This window comes from Amphibalanus amphitrite, unplaced genomic scaffold (assembly GCF_019059575.1).
Source record: "Amphibalanus amphitrite isolate SeventyFive unplaced genomic scaffold, NRLGWU_Aamphi_draft 000025F_arrow, whole genome shotgun sequence".
In the NCBI taxonomy this organism is placed as follows: Eukaryota; Metazoa; Arthropoda; class Thecostraca; order Balanomorpha; family Balanidae; genus Amphibalanus; species Amphibalanus amphitrite.
In genome coordinates, this window is record NW_024881521.1 from 1,068,332 (window position 1) to 1,083,809 (window position 15,478).

The 15,478-nt window shown below is 54.7% G+C and overlaps 1 protein-coding gene across 2 annotated transcripts in view; it reads left to right on the top strand.

Annotated features, from left to right (window-relative positions):
* Window positions 1–15,478, top strand: part of LOC122394054 (kinesin-like protein KIF21A) — a 54,958-nt gene that overhangs the window by 457 nt on the left and 39,023 nt on the right. For both annotated transcript variants that reach the window (XM_043390615.1, XM_043390619.1), the window contains exon 2: window positions 56–106. In XM_043390615.1, coding sequence (XP_043246550.1) covers window positions 69–106 — 38 coding nt within the window. In that variant the 5' untranslated portion in view covers window positions 56–68. The remainder of the gene's footprint in view (window positions 1–55; window positions 107–15,478) is intronic.

A 15,478-nucleotide genomic window follows, 5' to 3' on the forward strand; every position in this document is an offset into this window, starting at 1 on the left:
ATATATAGTTCTCTGTTTTGTTGGTATAGTTGATGACATTTACCCCTGATTTCAGATAAGTCAGCGCCATGGCAGACGGCGAGTCCAGCGTCCGTGTCGCGGTCAGGTCAGTCCGGTGACCGGTCACTGGTCCAGCGGGAGGGCAAGGGTCCATCTTCATTCCGGAGACATGTTTGAACAGGGTGAAATGGACAAGCTCCATAGCAAGTGCCATTTAGAGCCTTAGGAAATCTAAGCATTGCCTGCCCACTGTCCAGTGCTTTCCAGCTCATCATAGAAAACTGGGAATGGGACCGAAAATTAAACATGGAAGATTAACTGTTCCCTGCACCGTTTGAACTCCATCAATGGGTCTCAACTCTCAACGCTTGTGTCGTCATCTTGCGTCATTCGGTGCATCCACGAAACATGAATGAATGAATCAATCAATCAATCAATCAATCAATCAATCAATCAATCAATGAGTTTAGGTACGAAAGTCATTGAACGAAAGTCGAAACACTTTGAGCTATGGAGATATTGGCAATACGGTTATTTGCAGATAGTTACCTATGCTCGATCGATTCTGCTTGATTAGGTAGGTAGCAGGGCCTAGTGACCTGCTCCTTGGAAGCTCAAAATGTCGCTGAGAGTCCGGTGGTCTCTGGTTATAGTTTTGAAGTAGCTCATCGTGTTCTTGGTATTTTCATCTATCTCTTTATCAACAATGCGGGGCATGTGTAAATTCATACCTTGCCAGGCGTTGTTTTCAATCTTTTTTAATCACAGGTGGCCTGCTAGCGCCCATTGTCATGCACCCGCGTCCCGCAGTTATCGGAAGCCTACCGTTCTCGTGGGCTGTCCGAAGATGGTGCGGACACTGCAGTCGTTCTATGTCACCGTCATGATATATTAGGCGGCGGCAGTATGTATGGCTACCTACTCGACGAGCCCGACCGTAGCCCACGGCATGCCACGGTGCTGCCCGCTTCCAGCCAAGATACCTATAAGTAATTCCAGCTACCACCTGGGCTAGGCCTGTCTGGGGGCGTTGGACACACACGGCACTGCAGAACCAGTTTGGCACGGGTGTGGGACGGAAGGTGCGCCAATGGGGCGGCTGCTGGCTGACAGACTGGCGGCTGGGGTGACGGTCTGCTGTCCGGCGTTTATTGGATTAGAGCCGCTCATTTACCGCTCGAAACGCGCCTCAGACCAAGCGTCTGGCTCGCGTGACTTAGTATGCAGTATGCAATATGCAATTGCATAGTGGACAAGTTTGCTCAGTACCTACCTATTTGTTAGCATACATTAGCAACGACTGCCAACATAGGCATTAGGCATACTGTTGGCTGTTGAAATTGATGCTATGTTATGCTGATCGCGTATCTCGAATTTCGTTGAAATCTTAACAACGCATTTACCTCATCATTACCATTACCAGCATGGTAGGCATTTGTGAGCTAAAAACTTGGACGTTTTAGGCATCTTTGTCCTTAAAGGTTTGGATTCATTGGTATTTAAACTATGATTAATTCATGAATGTAAGTTATACCGGATCCAGTTTTGCCGGTTGCCAAATTGATGGATGCTGCTGAGTGCTGGATACCAGCAGCAGCGTCTCTGACGGTCAAATGCGGTCAACCAGTCGTGAAGTTCACAATCTTGCACAGCCCCCAAACCTGGCTTCCCCCCGGCGTCGCTGCGCCGTTCTCTGCTGCTGGTTTCGGGCGGACGGAGCTGCTCTGGAGTGCCGGTCTGGTAGTCGCGTGCCACCGCCCCTGTCTGGGTTCCAGCGGCGTCCCCTGCGGCGTGGGGCGGGCTGGCAGCCGGCTATCGATCCCCCCCAGCGAGACCGAATCGCGCGCTGCGGCTGCCTGGCTGTCTGCCGGCACTCTGCCTCCCCTAGGGTTCTGCCCTGTCTGCCGTCTGTATTTTCTGCGACCGGTGGATCTGCTCCGCCTCCCCTAGGGTTCTGTTTTGGCTGCTGACCAGCAGCACCCACGTCGCCTCCCTTAGTCTATCCCTACCCACCTCCCCAGGACATGTTTCCTGTCTACTGGCACTCAGTACTGCAAGCTTCCTATTACGGATTGTCTGTTTTGAAATGTGACTTTTGTTGTTCAGAAATCGATTTCTGTCAATTTTTGTTCGAAACGTTTTGTTCGAAATGTAGTTTGGCATTGAGTGCATATTGTGAAACAGCTGTGTACCTATCGAGTTTCGTTGCCCCCATAGGATTTTTCTTTTCATATTTGCCTTCGTCCATTTTTATATTTCCTCTTGGTTATGCTCCTTTTTGGGGAGAATACCCAAGGGGTCTAGCTCAAGTGGCTGTATCCTGCCATGGCTGCTCGTCTGGCTCCCTCACCAGTGCCGTTTGGGGTCGGTACCGCGTGCAACATTAATTAGCCCACCGTTCGATCGGCTCGGTGAGGACATTCCGGTCACAGCCGGGCTGGTAAATCGCCGCTGCATCGCCGCCGCGCCGGCTGGCACCTACCAGAGGCTGATTCCAGGCACTGACATTCCGGCACGCCGCGGTTTACCCGTGCGGGGTCGTTGTCGGCGATAAAACCTTCCAAATCGGGAGGGCGGCACTTGTGCCTGACCGGCAGCCCCCTCATGGCCCTCACGTGCGCTGGTGACCGCCTGCCCCCGCTGCAGTCGCTTTGGCCCCGCTGTCCGCGCCCTCTCCTTACTCGACCAGTTGACGTGGCTCGCGTGCCGCTAATAGCAGGCGAGCCGAGAACAGGAAAAATTGGAAACACTTGGTCCGTCTGCCCGCCCGTCGATATGGACGGTGCAGTGGCGTCGGATCTCAAATGGGAAGGTTGGATGGTTGGGGTGGATGGTTCTTGGAGCTAAAGGCCCCCGAGTGGCGGCCTGAAATCCCACATGTGGATGGCACCTCACGACTGCCAAACTGAAGGGACTTATTTATTTCAACCCTGGCAGACAGTCTTGGACAGTGTTGATAACTGAACCTACCTATAGGAATTAGATTTTCCTTCTCACATCTTTGTTCTCTTCTAATCTATGTGTCTCTATCACAAATCTTAGTCCATGTGCTTCTGAGTTCCTAGACCGCCGCCACCAGTGCTCTTAGAACTGACGTCCCGCTGTGCACCCGTGCCCTCTAACCGTCACCCAGCTGCCGCCCGTCTCCGGCCGGCGTCCTTTGTGTGCTGGTGTGTGTGACTCTCCGCCGGATACAGCCCTCCGCTCCGCTCCGCTCGGCTGGAGCAGCGTCTGTCTGTTCGTCCCACGACTGAACACAACGCCGATCGCGGGACGGGACGGGATGGGACTGGGGAATGATAGGAAAGAGCGGATGGGTAGTGGACAGGATAGGTTGGTAAAATGGATAACACGTGTACACGCTCGTAGGGGGTTTCAAAAGTGTGATGGAAAATATTGTCATGCTGATGCATTTTGTATTTCAAAGCATTATGTTTTAAGCTAAACTCGCTGAAATACGAGTCGTTTGCACTGCATCTTTGCAGATATACCGATAGCACACTAAGTGGGATCAATATCCACTTTTGTCCGCCGCATCAACAACTACCAGCTGTGTCCTGAATAGGCTGTGTCAACCGTAAGTCGACCACACCGTTCCCTCCGACCCGCGCAAGTCGCCATTGCGCTCCATACGACCGATCCCGACTACCTGCCGCGCAGGGGACGGGGAGGGGAGGCGCTACACCAGCGCTATCTGCTGCACCAATTCCACCTCGCCAGCTGGTCTGTCCGCCTCTCGATTGGACTCTGAGAAACGACCTGCCACCGCGGCGAAAGTGCAGCGTCGCACGGTGCCGGTACGTACGTCAGGCACCGATGAGCGATCGTCGAGTGTCGTACCCACACGTCCCTGCAGCTGGTGGGACTCGCCAGAGCGACGGTTCCGGCGCAGGAGACGCCGGGCCGATCGATGTGTGTTCGAATTCGGACAATTACCCCCATCCGAACGGCGTTTGAGTGATGTGCAATCTGAGATTAAACGACGGCTGGGCTGAGGCCGAACGACCACCACATTGAAACAGAGGTACGACCGCACCGAGGCAGAGCAGCACCACGCCTTACACTCTGAACCAGCCGTAAGTTGATGATGCTTTGATCGTCGGCTCCAGATGGTCAGGATGCTAGAGTGATCAGACCAAGTTCGATGGTCGGATTGGTGAAGCGGCGGAACCTCACCCAGAGGTCAGGTCGGAGGGATCCCGCTCTTATTCCGAGTGTGGGCGCCCTCGGTCACAGTAGTTAGTCGAGTCGGTGCATATGGCTCCATTTATAGTCCCATAGAGAGTCCAGAACGAATCGTAATTGCGGGCGGGCGCGGAATGGCCGAACATTATCGCGATTTGCGTGATATTCTGCGGCGTAGTGGGCGTTCTGTGTCAGTGGGGTCCGGGCTCAGATTGCTTCATCGACCATGGATGCTAGACATTTCTTGCTGAAAGAGCCATAATACATTATTGTGACATGTGAGCATTGTAATAGGTATGTTACTGTCATGGCAGTAACCGCCGCTTGCTCAATTGGATCTATTGATATTTACAGCCTCCAACAGACACGCTGAGTTCGTATAATGCCGACGTGCCCTGTGTCCCAATTTTGCAGATAGACTCCAAAGTCCAAGTCCAATCGCTGGCGAGATCTCCCCGATCCCCGCCGAAATGTCGCACGCTCCTGGTATCCCTGCGATGTGCAGCCTGCACAGCTGATTACGCAAAGCGAGCTCGCAGCTGCGGCGCCGTGGTAGCTTATCGCTGACAGTATCGGCGGAAACCAGCGGAGCTCACCCTATTCTGCTAGAACTGCTAGTCGAGTGGAGCCGCTCTGAATATTGTACGGTGTGAAACAGACAGAACTAAGGCTTTGCTATTCTGTTATACAGCTCGGTATGAACGTTGGGTGTGTAGCGTTCTCTGGAAGACAACTGGAGCTTGTATTCAGTCTGATATCCATCTGTCAGTGCCGATAGTGGTAAGTTATGCGGGTTACTTCTCAGGCAGGTGCTGTGCTTTCGGCACGTGCTGAAGCGTCGACTGGCATTTAAACCGTATGTGTTGCAGACAGGCTGGATCCCACTCTGCCATCAGAGTTGTGAAGTGTTGACTGGTTTACCAACCCCTCCGAAACGCCGCCTCTCGAAACCGGCTGTCATCCGTCTGAGCCATTTGTGGTCGCCGTCTGAGTGATCTACTCGGACCGACTGAGAGGCAGGGTCCGTCGTCTGAAAACCATCTGCCCTTCGTCTGAGAACCATCGCCGTTCGATCTATCTGCCACTGCGACGGTTTCCGAGCCACCTCTGGCGGGCGGCTGGGTGATCTATTCAGACACTCGGAGACATCCAGTTGATATATCCATGCCGGTAAAGTGCCATTTCGACGGCAGAACTTTTCCCGACGTCTGACGACTTCCGAGGCCAATCAATTGAAGCTCATCGGTCTCGGTTCCATCACCTGCCTGATCGAGCCCGTCTTTCTCCTCCTTTCCTCTCCCCTATCTCTTTCTCCAGTCCTCTCTCCTCCTCTGGCTCCCACCTGTCTCCTGCGTTGGACAGTAACGGATGACTGCTGCCGGAACTTCACAGAGCCCGACGCCGCCCTCTGCCAACACTCGCCCCCGCGCTGGCGCTAATTGCCGACCTGTTTGGCTTGGACCGCCGCGTTTGGTGCCGAGCCCTGTGGCTATACAGGTGGGAGCAGTGGTAGCGTCCGCCATGCGTCCGGCGTGCGTCCACCGTGCGTGTTTCCGCAGAGCAAACTGTCCCACGCTGCGTTTATCTAACCTGGTTTCCAGTCGTCGCAGACTGACCGCGACGGCCATTAGCATAGTTCTGCGTCCCGAGACTGCCAGACGACGGCTATTTGTGATGAACCTTGACTGCAAGGAAGCGGTGGCGGCGGCAGCGGTAGAAGTGGGGCCGTGGGTTGCTGCGAAGTGAATAAAGGAGGTCTGCGGATGCCGCACCCGGTCCCATGACCTTGTGCGTGTTGGCTCAGGTGACGGGCCGGGTCACGTCCGTCTGATTGCCTGGGAGCGGCTGCCGGGAACCGGGAAACGGTCTGATTTTATTGCTGCAGGTGCGGCCGGGTCACGGTGAAGGCCAGGAGAGGAGGAACACCGGCTGTGGGAGATGTGCTGCAGACGGCCGACACGTGCCGGGGCTGGCGGTGGTATGCTTGGTACCGTGCAACTGGGAATGATAAGAGCTATTCTTTAGTCCATTGGCAAAAAGGCACAGCGTTCATTGGCGCATCGGATATGAATCCGAAACTGGCGAGCCGTCAGGGAACCATGCCGTTCTAATTTTAACAACAGGTGGCTCGACCAAGGACAAAGACAAAAGAAAGTGATTTCTGTGGCTTGTCTCATCGGCTATCTGCGACCCACCCACTTCGCTCGTCATTTGGAGGACCCGTCACGTCTCGTGGCTCTGTGGGCGTCGTTAAATCAACATCAGCGTCTCAGCCAGTCATGGTGTGCATTAGGAGCTCACTGTCGAGTGGAGTCGTCACTGCTGACTAGAGTGGAGACGAGGATATATGGCTGCACGGCAACCGACTCCACTAGACCAGCGTAATTACGGAAACAAACGCGAAACGAGAAAGGCTTCCTTCCATCAGACAGGAAACCCTCTGGGTGGCCCTGGTGGTGAAGCCGCGATGATTTTTCGAGCGTCAGCTGAGCGTGACACTCTGATGGTGACAGACTGTGACCCATGGTGACCCGCTGACCTCGGTCACCAATTGTGCCGGTCTGAGCGCACCCAGTGACCCGGGGTCGGCCGGACCGCTCCGTCTCTGTTCGAACCGTGTATCGGTCAGGGTCAGGGTGATCGGCATTGTAGGCGTTCGGAAATCACCTCATGGGAATCGGGTAATTAACTTTGGACCCGGGTTTGGGGGTGTTAAGGTCACAATGACCGCCATGGTGACTCAGCAGTAGACACTCTTCGGCGGGCTTTTTCAAGGGCGAGGAAGTCTGTCCTTTCTGTCCCTGATTTTTATGGGTCATGTTGACATCAATGTTAACTGTCAAATGTCACAACGGTTTGATATGCCGTCACAATATGAAGTAGGCACTGGTGAAACATTTCCCCCTCACGAGTGTTGGGAAGCGGCGAATGGTTTTGCTAACCGAGCTGAAACTTCGGGATGAGAATGTCGGAGAGTTATCGTCCGTCACGTTGTGCCCTTATTGAGTCTTGACTCGTGATCTGACGAACTGGAGATCGTGATGGAACTGCTGCTGTAGCACCCTGGCAGCCGCGGCTCCTGTAGCCCCCGATCATCATCACTTAAAGTTCGTGACTTGGCATACGGATGCGCTCCACTCATCTCCAGCTTCTGTGAGCGCTGCCGGGTGGTCACCAGTCACTGCACTGGTCAGCCCTGTCCAGTGTCGTGCCGGCGGCGGGGGTGACTCGGACGGTCCTAACAGCGGTAGACACGACACGGACCGGCTCTGTGGGTCGGAGGATCCCACCAGCCACCCACCAACCGCCCTTCGCCGCCGCCGCCGCTGCCGCCCGCAGGCCGCTCTTAGCTGCAGGGGCTCCGATACAATCGCCGGCCCGCGTGTGTGGGGAGTGGCCGCCGCCAAATTAACCCGTGTTACAGGCAGACAGACGGCCGTTTGGGGCACGAGTCCTGCCCAGTGGTGAAACACATCGTGGCCTATATTTGTGGCTCAAGGTGCATGTCTGAGCACCTGAGGTGGACTTGAACCATTCACAGCGATGTGTTCGAGACGTTAAGTGCGGCTAACCACTAGGTGCTCAGAAACATCATTTCACCCGGCTGACTGCCTGTCTGTATGTTGACACACCAATTGTTTCCTCCTAATGGATGAGCTGTTAGCTCGGGTGATGCCTCCTATGTCCGGAAGCTATCTCTCCAGCACAAAGTACACCACCACGCATGGCCAATCATCAGACATACGGCGCCGTATCCATCTTCCAGACACTTCGGCGCAAATCTGGCCACGATCGGTGGCTGGCCGATCCGACCCACCGACAGGCTGTGCGGAGAGCTATTAGCGGCTTGTCTGAGCTGACAGCCTCTGATGACCGACCGATGAGCGGTCTCCCAGACGGCGTGTCGCCACCCTACGACGTCGAACGTCGCGTTGGGGCCGATTTTAGGTCAGGTTCGGGGAGCTCTTGTCACCACTGGTCGGTCCTCAGTAGCACTGGGGAATGTCATGTCCCCGGTGGCCTGTGAATATGGGGCAGTGTGGGACAGTGGCAGTGTAAAAGGTGCGATAAAAGGTTGGTGGAACCGACTGGCCCCCTGCGGGTGCTATGTGCAGCTCGCGGTGGGCGGAGCGCCATGCCAAATTTAATATCGGAGAGCGTTGGCAGCGGTGATGGTAGTGAAGGTTTTATGACCGCCGCGGCGTAGGTGATGGGCACGGGGCGCGTGGCTGGTGAGGCTTCATGACAGGTGGCGGCTGTGGTGTCATGGCAGCTATGGGGCTCCAGCAGGCTCCAGCTGCCATAGTGTTTGTGGTAGCTGTGACGACTTCTGATAGCAATGGCTGAGCTGCGGTGTTGCAGCTGTCGTCTTCGAGACAACTATGACTTCACTGACAAAGTTCAACATCGGTGACATTCTCTCACGATGTGGTGAATACTGGAAATAACCACTGATCGATGCTTCTCAGTTCGTGACGAGGATCCCAGGGACCAGGCGAAGTCTCACGCGTTTTTCCTTTCCTTCCAGTCTGTCAGCGGCCTTCTGAATTGTCCTTGGCGAGCGGCACACACAGGCTACGATCGCTACCGTGTACCGTACAGACATAAATCACGCCGGCTAGGCGCTCCTACGGCCAGATAATGCTGCCAATATATCTTCCCCAGTGTGAGCAGACCTTTCAACCTCTCCATCGACCCCGCTCCCCGCTCACAACCAGACTGTTTTGATGCGCGGCGCAAGATCGAAATCGACGAACCGTGTTCGATAAACATCCGAGAAGAGGAGGAAAATTAAATCGCCGCTGCGACGCATGGGGTGATGGAATTGGATTTGACGGGAAATAGATTGATTTTGGTAGGAGATAAATGACGTTCCTTATTTAATATTTTCCTTGTGACATCGTTTCTTTGCGATATATTGGGCTCGGAGACGAGCAGTCAAGATGCGTTTTATTGAAATCTAAAGAAACACGTTTTCCAGAAATGCATTACATAAATTTTACAGAAATGCACCATATACGCCCTTTACCCGCCACTGAGCTACCTGGTGCAATGCTTAGTTCCGCGAACGTACAGCGGTGGAAAGTATGTGAATGCGTTAGAGCTGCTTCCCTCGATCAGAGCCTTCGAGTGATCTGGCTTTGAATGTCACAACTTCATCTTGGCCAATCGAAAATGCCGTCTCTTTGTCGATTGATTGGTTGTTTGTGGCGGTGACATACCACTGAATACCACCACATAAGCACCTGTGAATATTTGGGGCACCTGAATAAATACACTGACTAACGGCCTGCTTTCGTCAGCTCGTGCGTGGCTCCATCTAAGTGGCTGCGTTACGCCAACTCTGCGTGCGTGAGAGCGCGTGACCGGGCCGTGACTGGGCGTGATTTGTCACGCACCCTGTGTACGGTGTGTCCGGGTCGGCGGCACTGGGTCAGGGTCAGTGACCCAGTGCCGACTGCTGACCTCTGACATTGCCGCCGCCGCCGTCTCTTGCAGTCACCGCTGCAGTGTGAACCTCGCTGTAGCGTGTCTCTAAAGGTGACGGCGCCGCACTTAACCCCTAACCTCTGCGCCTCAGTGAGAGCAAACGCTGGGAAGGACGCCAATAGTTCCTTCCGGGACTGTTTCCGGATCACCAGAAATATCCCACCCTGGCCCCGGTGACCTTCGTTAGAGGTGTGAGAAATAAACCACTCCCAACAGGGGCTCCCAATAGAGGCCTAACTTTAGTTGATGCTTTGATAGCTGGATGGTTCGTTTAGACCTGTTACTGCCAATTAATGTTCCAACAAATGAATAGCGCGATGCAATGCCTTTTGCATGATAAGCAATAAGCAGTGGACTGCTCGTCCATTGTTCTATTGGCGTTATCTGGAATACGCTTATCAAGCTCAATCCGAAAGCACTGGAAAGGAAACATGCCTTGCCGCTGCAGTGCCCACTATACCGCGGGCATCACATGAGCTTTCCTGGCTCGATTTCCGTCGGAAGCATTGCCAACCACACAAAAACACTGCCGAAAACCGCACGGTATGGCGTCTTTGGCCGTCCTTCAGGCCCAGCCGTGGCGTGTGCCGAGCGATTGTTTCGGCTGCAGATTAGGGCATAGTCTGCTTCGCGTCACGTTCAATCAGATTGGCGTTCGATGGATGCCCGATAGCCGCCTTTGAAGCGCCCGGAACCTTGGCGTGTAGAGCGGATGGCGTTGATCTATGGCGGCGCTTACGCGTTTAATTAGTCAACATGCCATGTCCGCATGACACTTTAATGGACCGTGTACTCTTTCATCATTTGTTATCTGTGGCATGCCTCAGCTGTGTCGATCCTGCGTGGATAACCGTGCCGTCGACCCAGTTAAAGCGAGGAAACATCAAGTTTGGTTCGCCACTATCGTGGTTATTCAAGTCGTGGTCCCGCTTCTGACGCCCATCAAACCAGTCATTTTAAGGCAATAAACGATAACTATCCGCTTGGGCTGGTAAAACCAGCTATTCTGCATGAGAAGGCACCCGATGAATTATACTAACGACCGCTGTGTCACGTGATATTTTTGGCCACTGACGGCAGCGGGAAATGTTCACACATTTGGTCCAACAGCCTGCAGCCCAAATGGTTAAAACCAATGATAAACTAGAGCTAACTGAACTAACTGTACTTTGATACGGTAATAGGCAGCTTGACCGCGCCTTTCAGTCTTCGTTTCTCTGCTCAGGAAAATAATAGCATGTGTAAATAACGATCGTGTTTGTCACAGACCCAAGGATTGTGTATCACTCACATATTGAGGCTGTAACTAACCGTCATTGGGCGGATACCTATCTGATTTGTGGCGACATATCGACAGTAACTCTGCCACCGACTGCCACAACATCTCTCGGTTTCTGCGCGGCGCCGTCTGATACACCGTGGCCGTGGGCGTCTCTCCTGTCTGTCGTGTCATCGGACTGCACAGTGCACACCTCCTCGCCTGCCCGCGCCGCACCTCAGCTTGCGGCGCCGTTGCTGTTTGGAGCTGTTGAGATCCGGTCCGCCCCCACTGCACCCCGGGTCACCAGCTCAACACGCGCCGGATCGGGCAGAGCCGTACGTCGTGCCGACGCAAAACCACAACACACAAAGCGCAGAACCACAAACCGCAGAACCACAGAGTCGTACAGATGGATGGGGCCCGGATGGATCGGGAGAGTATGGGACTAATGGGAGGGAGATGGATGCTGCGCTGAGCACAGTAGTTTTGCGGCTAGCTCTGAGATCTAGCCCATGTGAACAGCGGGACGGTAGATAGGTATAGTGGACAGTGGATTGTAGTGTAGAGTGTAGAGTGTAGGTAGACGTTGGTCTGTAGACGTTGGACGACGGATGATGCGGACGGCGGACGGCGAATGGTGGTCTTACCAGGGGGGCGACACGGCTATTCGCGCAATGTATTCATTTATGCGCCTCGCGGGGCCTTGCGATGACGCGGCTGGAGGCAACTACTCAGCGCGCTAGGATACTTCTGGCGGGGTCGGGCGCTGTACGGTGTGCGAGGAAAGGGTTTTTGGCGGGCAGGCATAGACGAGGTATTGAATTTGAATCAACATCAGCAATCGGGTGGGGTTCTAATCGAGCTTGGGATGGGGAAAGCCGAAAATGTCACGGTCGGGTCGGCTCAGGACTCCGACGGGGCCGGGCTCCGTGCGGTGTATAGTATATTTAGGCGGGCAGACAGAGATGAGCTATCGGATTTGAATTCACATTATCATCGGGTGTCTGATGGGATTTGAAGACGTTTTTAGTAAAGCTGGGAGTGGGGCAGCCCACTGACGGATCCAGGGGAAGGCATTTGAGGCTATTGTCTTCCGTTCCCCTACAACCGGGGCACCGTCCGAAATCGCTGCCGGGTACTGCAGCTCCCCGGAGTTTCCCGGGACCGATGGTTAAACAACAGCTCCTGCGGTGCCCCTATTCCTCAACAAAATGACAGACCAACTATGCTTGCCTATGTTCAGGCATTATCTCTGATGGTTATCCGCCCAGTACAGCTTGTGTTGGCTGTCAACAACCATCGACGATGTTATCCCGGTCATTCACCCACCCCGTCTCCTTAAAAATAAACTATTAGATTCGGCCTGGGTCCTAACGACCCCTACAGATTCGCCAGAGACCGGATCGGGTCGCCGTTATTGCACCCGTCTTAGCGTCCCTAGGTGCATAGACAGCTTCGACCACGGACGTCGGTCAGGGTGATCGTTCTACTAATGTACGCACCATCAAGGCCTAGGAGGCATCGAGAGTTATAAGAATGCTGTCTGTAGATCAATCAACATAACAATGGTGGTATGCAACCGCATTAAAATCTCTTCCCGGCTCCCGCTTGGCTCCCGCAACGTTCCAACACCCCTCCGTTATGCATTCGTTTGATGTGTCCACCGAGCCGGCTTGCCTCCAATGACGTCATCGGCCGGCCGGCGGCGTTCAAGGTCAAACGGCTGGTGTCCTTACCTGGAGTTCTATAGCCTTGGGTCTTACTGTCATGTAAAGCGCCGCAGGGCGGGCTCAGCTCGCTGCAGATAGGTAGGACGGTAGGACCAAATCACCTGCAGGACATATCTCCAGACAGGCTAAGCAGTTAGCCCATCGTTCCCATGGTTATTGGGTAATGACATGCCATGCACCACCACGCACCGGCACGACAACGGCATTATCTGAGTTCCCACCGCCGCGGATGGCGTCTGAAGTGGTGGGCGTCGTCGTCCGACGGTGCAGGTCAGGAGGGTTGACTGGGTGGAGTGACACGACCTGACGGCGGAGGAGGGCGGAGGTCACCCCTGCCGCGGGAGAGTCGCCTCCGAGAGGGGTGATCCGCCGTCGCAGGGGATTGGCAGACACGGCAACATACCGGCTCTCGGAAACAGACGGGAGGCTTACTTATTGCAAACGTGGGACAAGCGAGACACCAGTGAGACATCCCATTCGGAATATAGCCACCGGCTGACGGGCTGCATTTTCTGACAATGACTGGGCTCTGTTGAAGCTGTTAGCCCCATGCAAATATCGTTATCATCACGCCAGTCGACAATTCTGGCGCCCGGTCTCTCTCTCTCTCTCTCCATCCCTCCCTCTGGACTGCGTGACCGCCGCCAGCCAGGTATAAGAGCCCGGCCATTGTTCGCTGACCATTGCCGTCCCCGCCGGCGCCGGTCGCATTAGTTACTGGACAGCCGGTTAGTGCGCGGATAAAGGGGTGATTAGCTCTGTTTGGGAACTGGACACGATCTCCAGCGGGACCCTGGCCATGGCCTGGTCACTGGTCAGGCCGGCCGGCAGGCTCAGCCTGGGTCAGTGGGCGGTGGACGTGCGGCTGTATGTGGACGTGGATGACTTACTGTGGACTGTGGACGTGGGCATGGGGGCGTGTGTGGACATTGTGGACGTGAGAGGCAGTAGTGGAGGCCGGGGCGCAGTTGGCCCAGCTGGCCGCTTTAATCGACACGTTCGTCCGGCCTTTGCCAAGGCCCCGCAGTTCCAGTCACGTCCGTTTGCCCAGCTCTGTCGCCTCACCTACTCTCCGGCCAGTGCAGCGCGGCGCTCGTGCTCTCCGGTCCTCGCCTGGGCTCTCCGGTCCTCGCCTGAGCTCTCCGCACCCGTCCTAGCTCTCCGGCCGCCACCCCAGGCCATTTTGGAGCCCGGTCGACCGACGGTGGTGCTCTGCTCACTCGACCGCACTTGGTCCCAGGTGCGTGTCTGACAGTACAAGCGGAATGACTCGCGACATTCCGCCTCTGAGGATAGCATGAAAGGTCACAGGCTGCAGTGAGGAGTTCTGTAGTAATACTGAAGAACTCGGTGTTATATCATACTGAAGGGAAAACGTTGTGATGGCCACATCCGTCTGTTGGCTCCCCGACAGTCGCCATGGGATCCTGAGACGCCAGGTGGACGAGCCAGTAGCGATGGACCGGTCCTGGCACCGAATGGTTAGAGCGTCGACATGCCACGCTCCTCGCCCTGAGCTGGTCGGCCTCCCAGCGGCGGGGCGGGCCAGCCAGAGAATGCTACTACGCTGGGAACGTAAACCGGTCAGATAGCGACCCATTGTGCTCGAAGCTGGCCGAGATAAGTCAGATGGCTGGACCGAGATTATTCAATCATCGGGTTTGAGATTGTTCAGTAGTCAAGACGATATCTCCACCTGCTGATTTTATGTGGTCAGCGCTGGTTACCTAATCCATGGTCCATAAAAGTACTATAATATTTGAGTCAAATTATACAATTTGATCAAGCGGTTTTCTCATTATGCCACTGCGCATTGACGGCTGATGGGCGAGTGTTGGGCTCAAAATCACCGAATATGCCAGCTTTTGATGCCGCGAGCCAGGTATTTATAATCGCATTTGTGAGAGTCGCTGGCTTTGCTCCGGCTTGTGGACTACTATGAAGGCTGAAGTGGTGTGATGGCTTGGCGCTCCGTGGGTATATATTTGACCAGGCTGAGGGGACTGTCATCCAATGGAAGTCATTTCAGCTCCATGGTAGTTTCGATGTGATGACGGTCGTTTTGCTGTGATTTGTTCGATCCTGGATTTCATCTCATGCCACGACCATTCCAATGTCACTAGTGTGAGCTTGTGAGGGCTTTAACCCGTTCAATTGCAATTGCTCCACTCAGAGTTGTTTGACATCGATCAGCACTCTAGATCACGATAAGGGCGGCCACTTGAGCCCTACTCTGGCCGACTGATGGGCGGTGGACGGCGCTGACCGGCGCTCGCTGCTGCCGGGAACTGGGCGGTGCCGTCTCAGGGCGGTGGAGGGACGATTGACCGTGCTCCGGGCTGACCCGTAGCCGGACGGTCAAGGGCACGCCGCGCCCGACGGTGAAAGTCCTCCGGTCGGTCGGCGGGAGTGCGTGTGGGGCGCGGTCTGCCGCTGCCGCCGTCACCTGCTACTATAGAGCCGGAACGGCAATCGCTCACGCTCAGCTAACGTTTTCAATGGCGTTACTGCTCCTTCTAAAGTCTACATAGTGCACACATGTGACATGACATCAGCTTGGCGCCAATGGATGACGGCAAGTCTAGTCACTTTCTTCAGATTTGTAATGTAGGTACACAGAGTGACATGTTACACAGGAATCTTATATCGCTCCTACACCTGCTGTCACAGTGTTCATTGTCAGGCGGCGCTGGAACACGTCACGCTGGTGTGATTTCAGACGTGGCGCTGTAAATTGTGCAAATGTGCATTGCAAATAGAGGAGTCGGAAACATTGTGTTTCCGTCGGTTATTGTGCGCTGTGCAGCCAGCA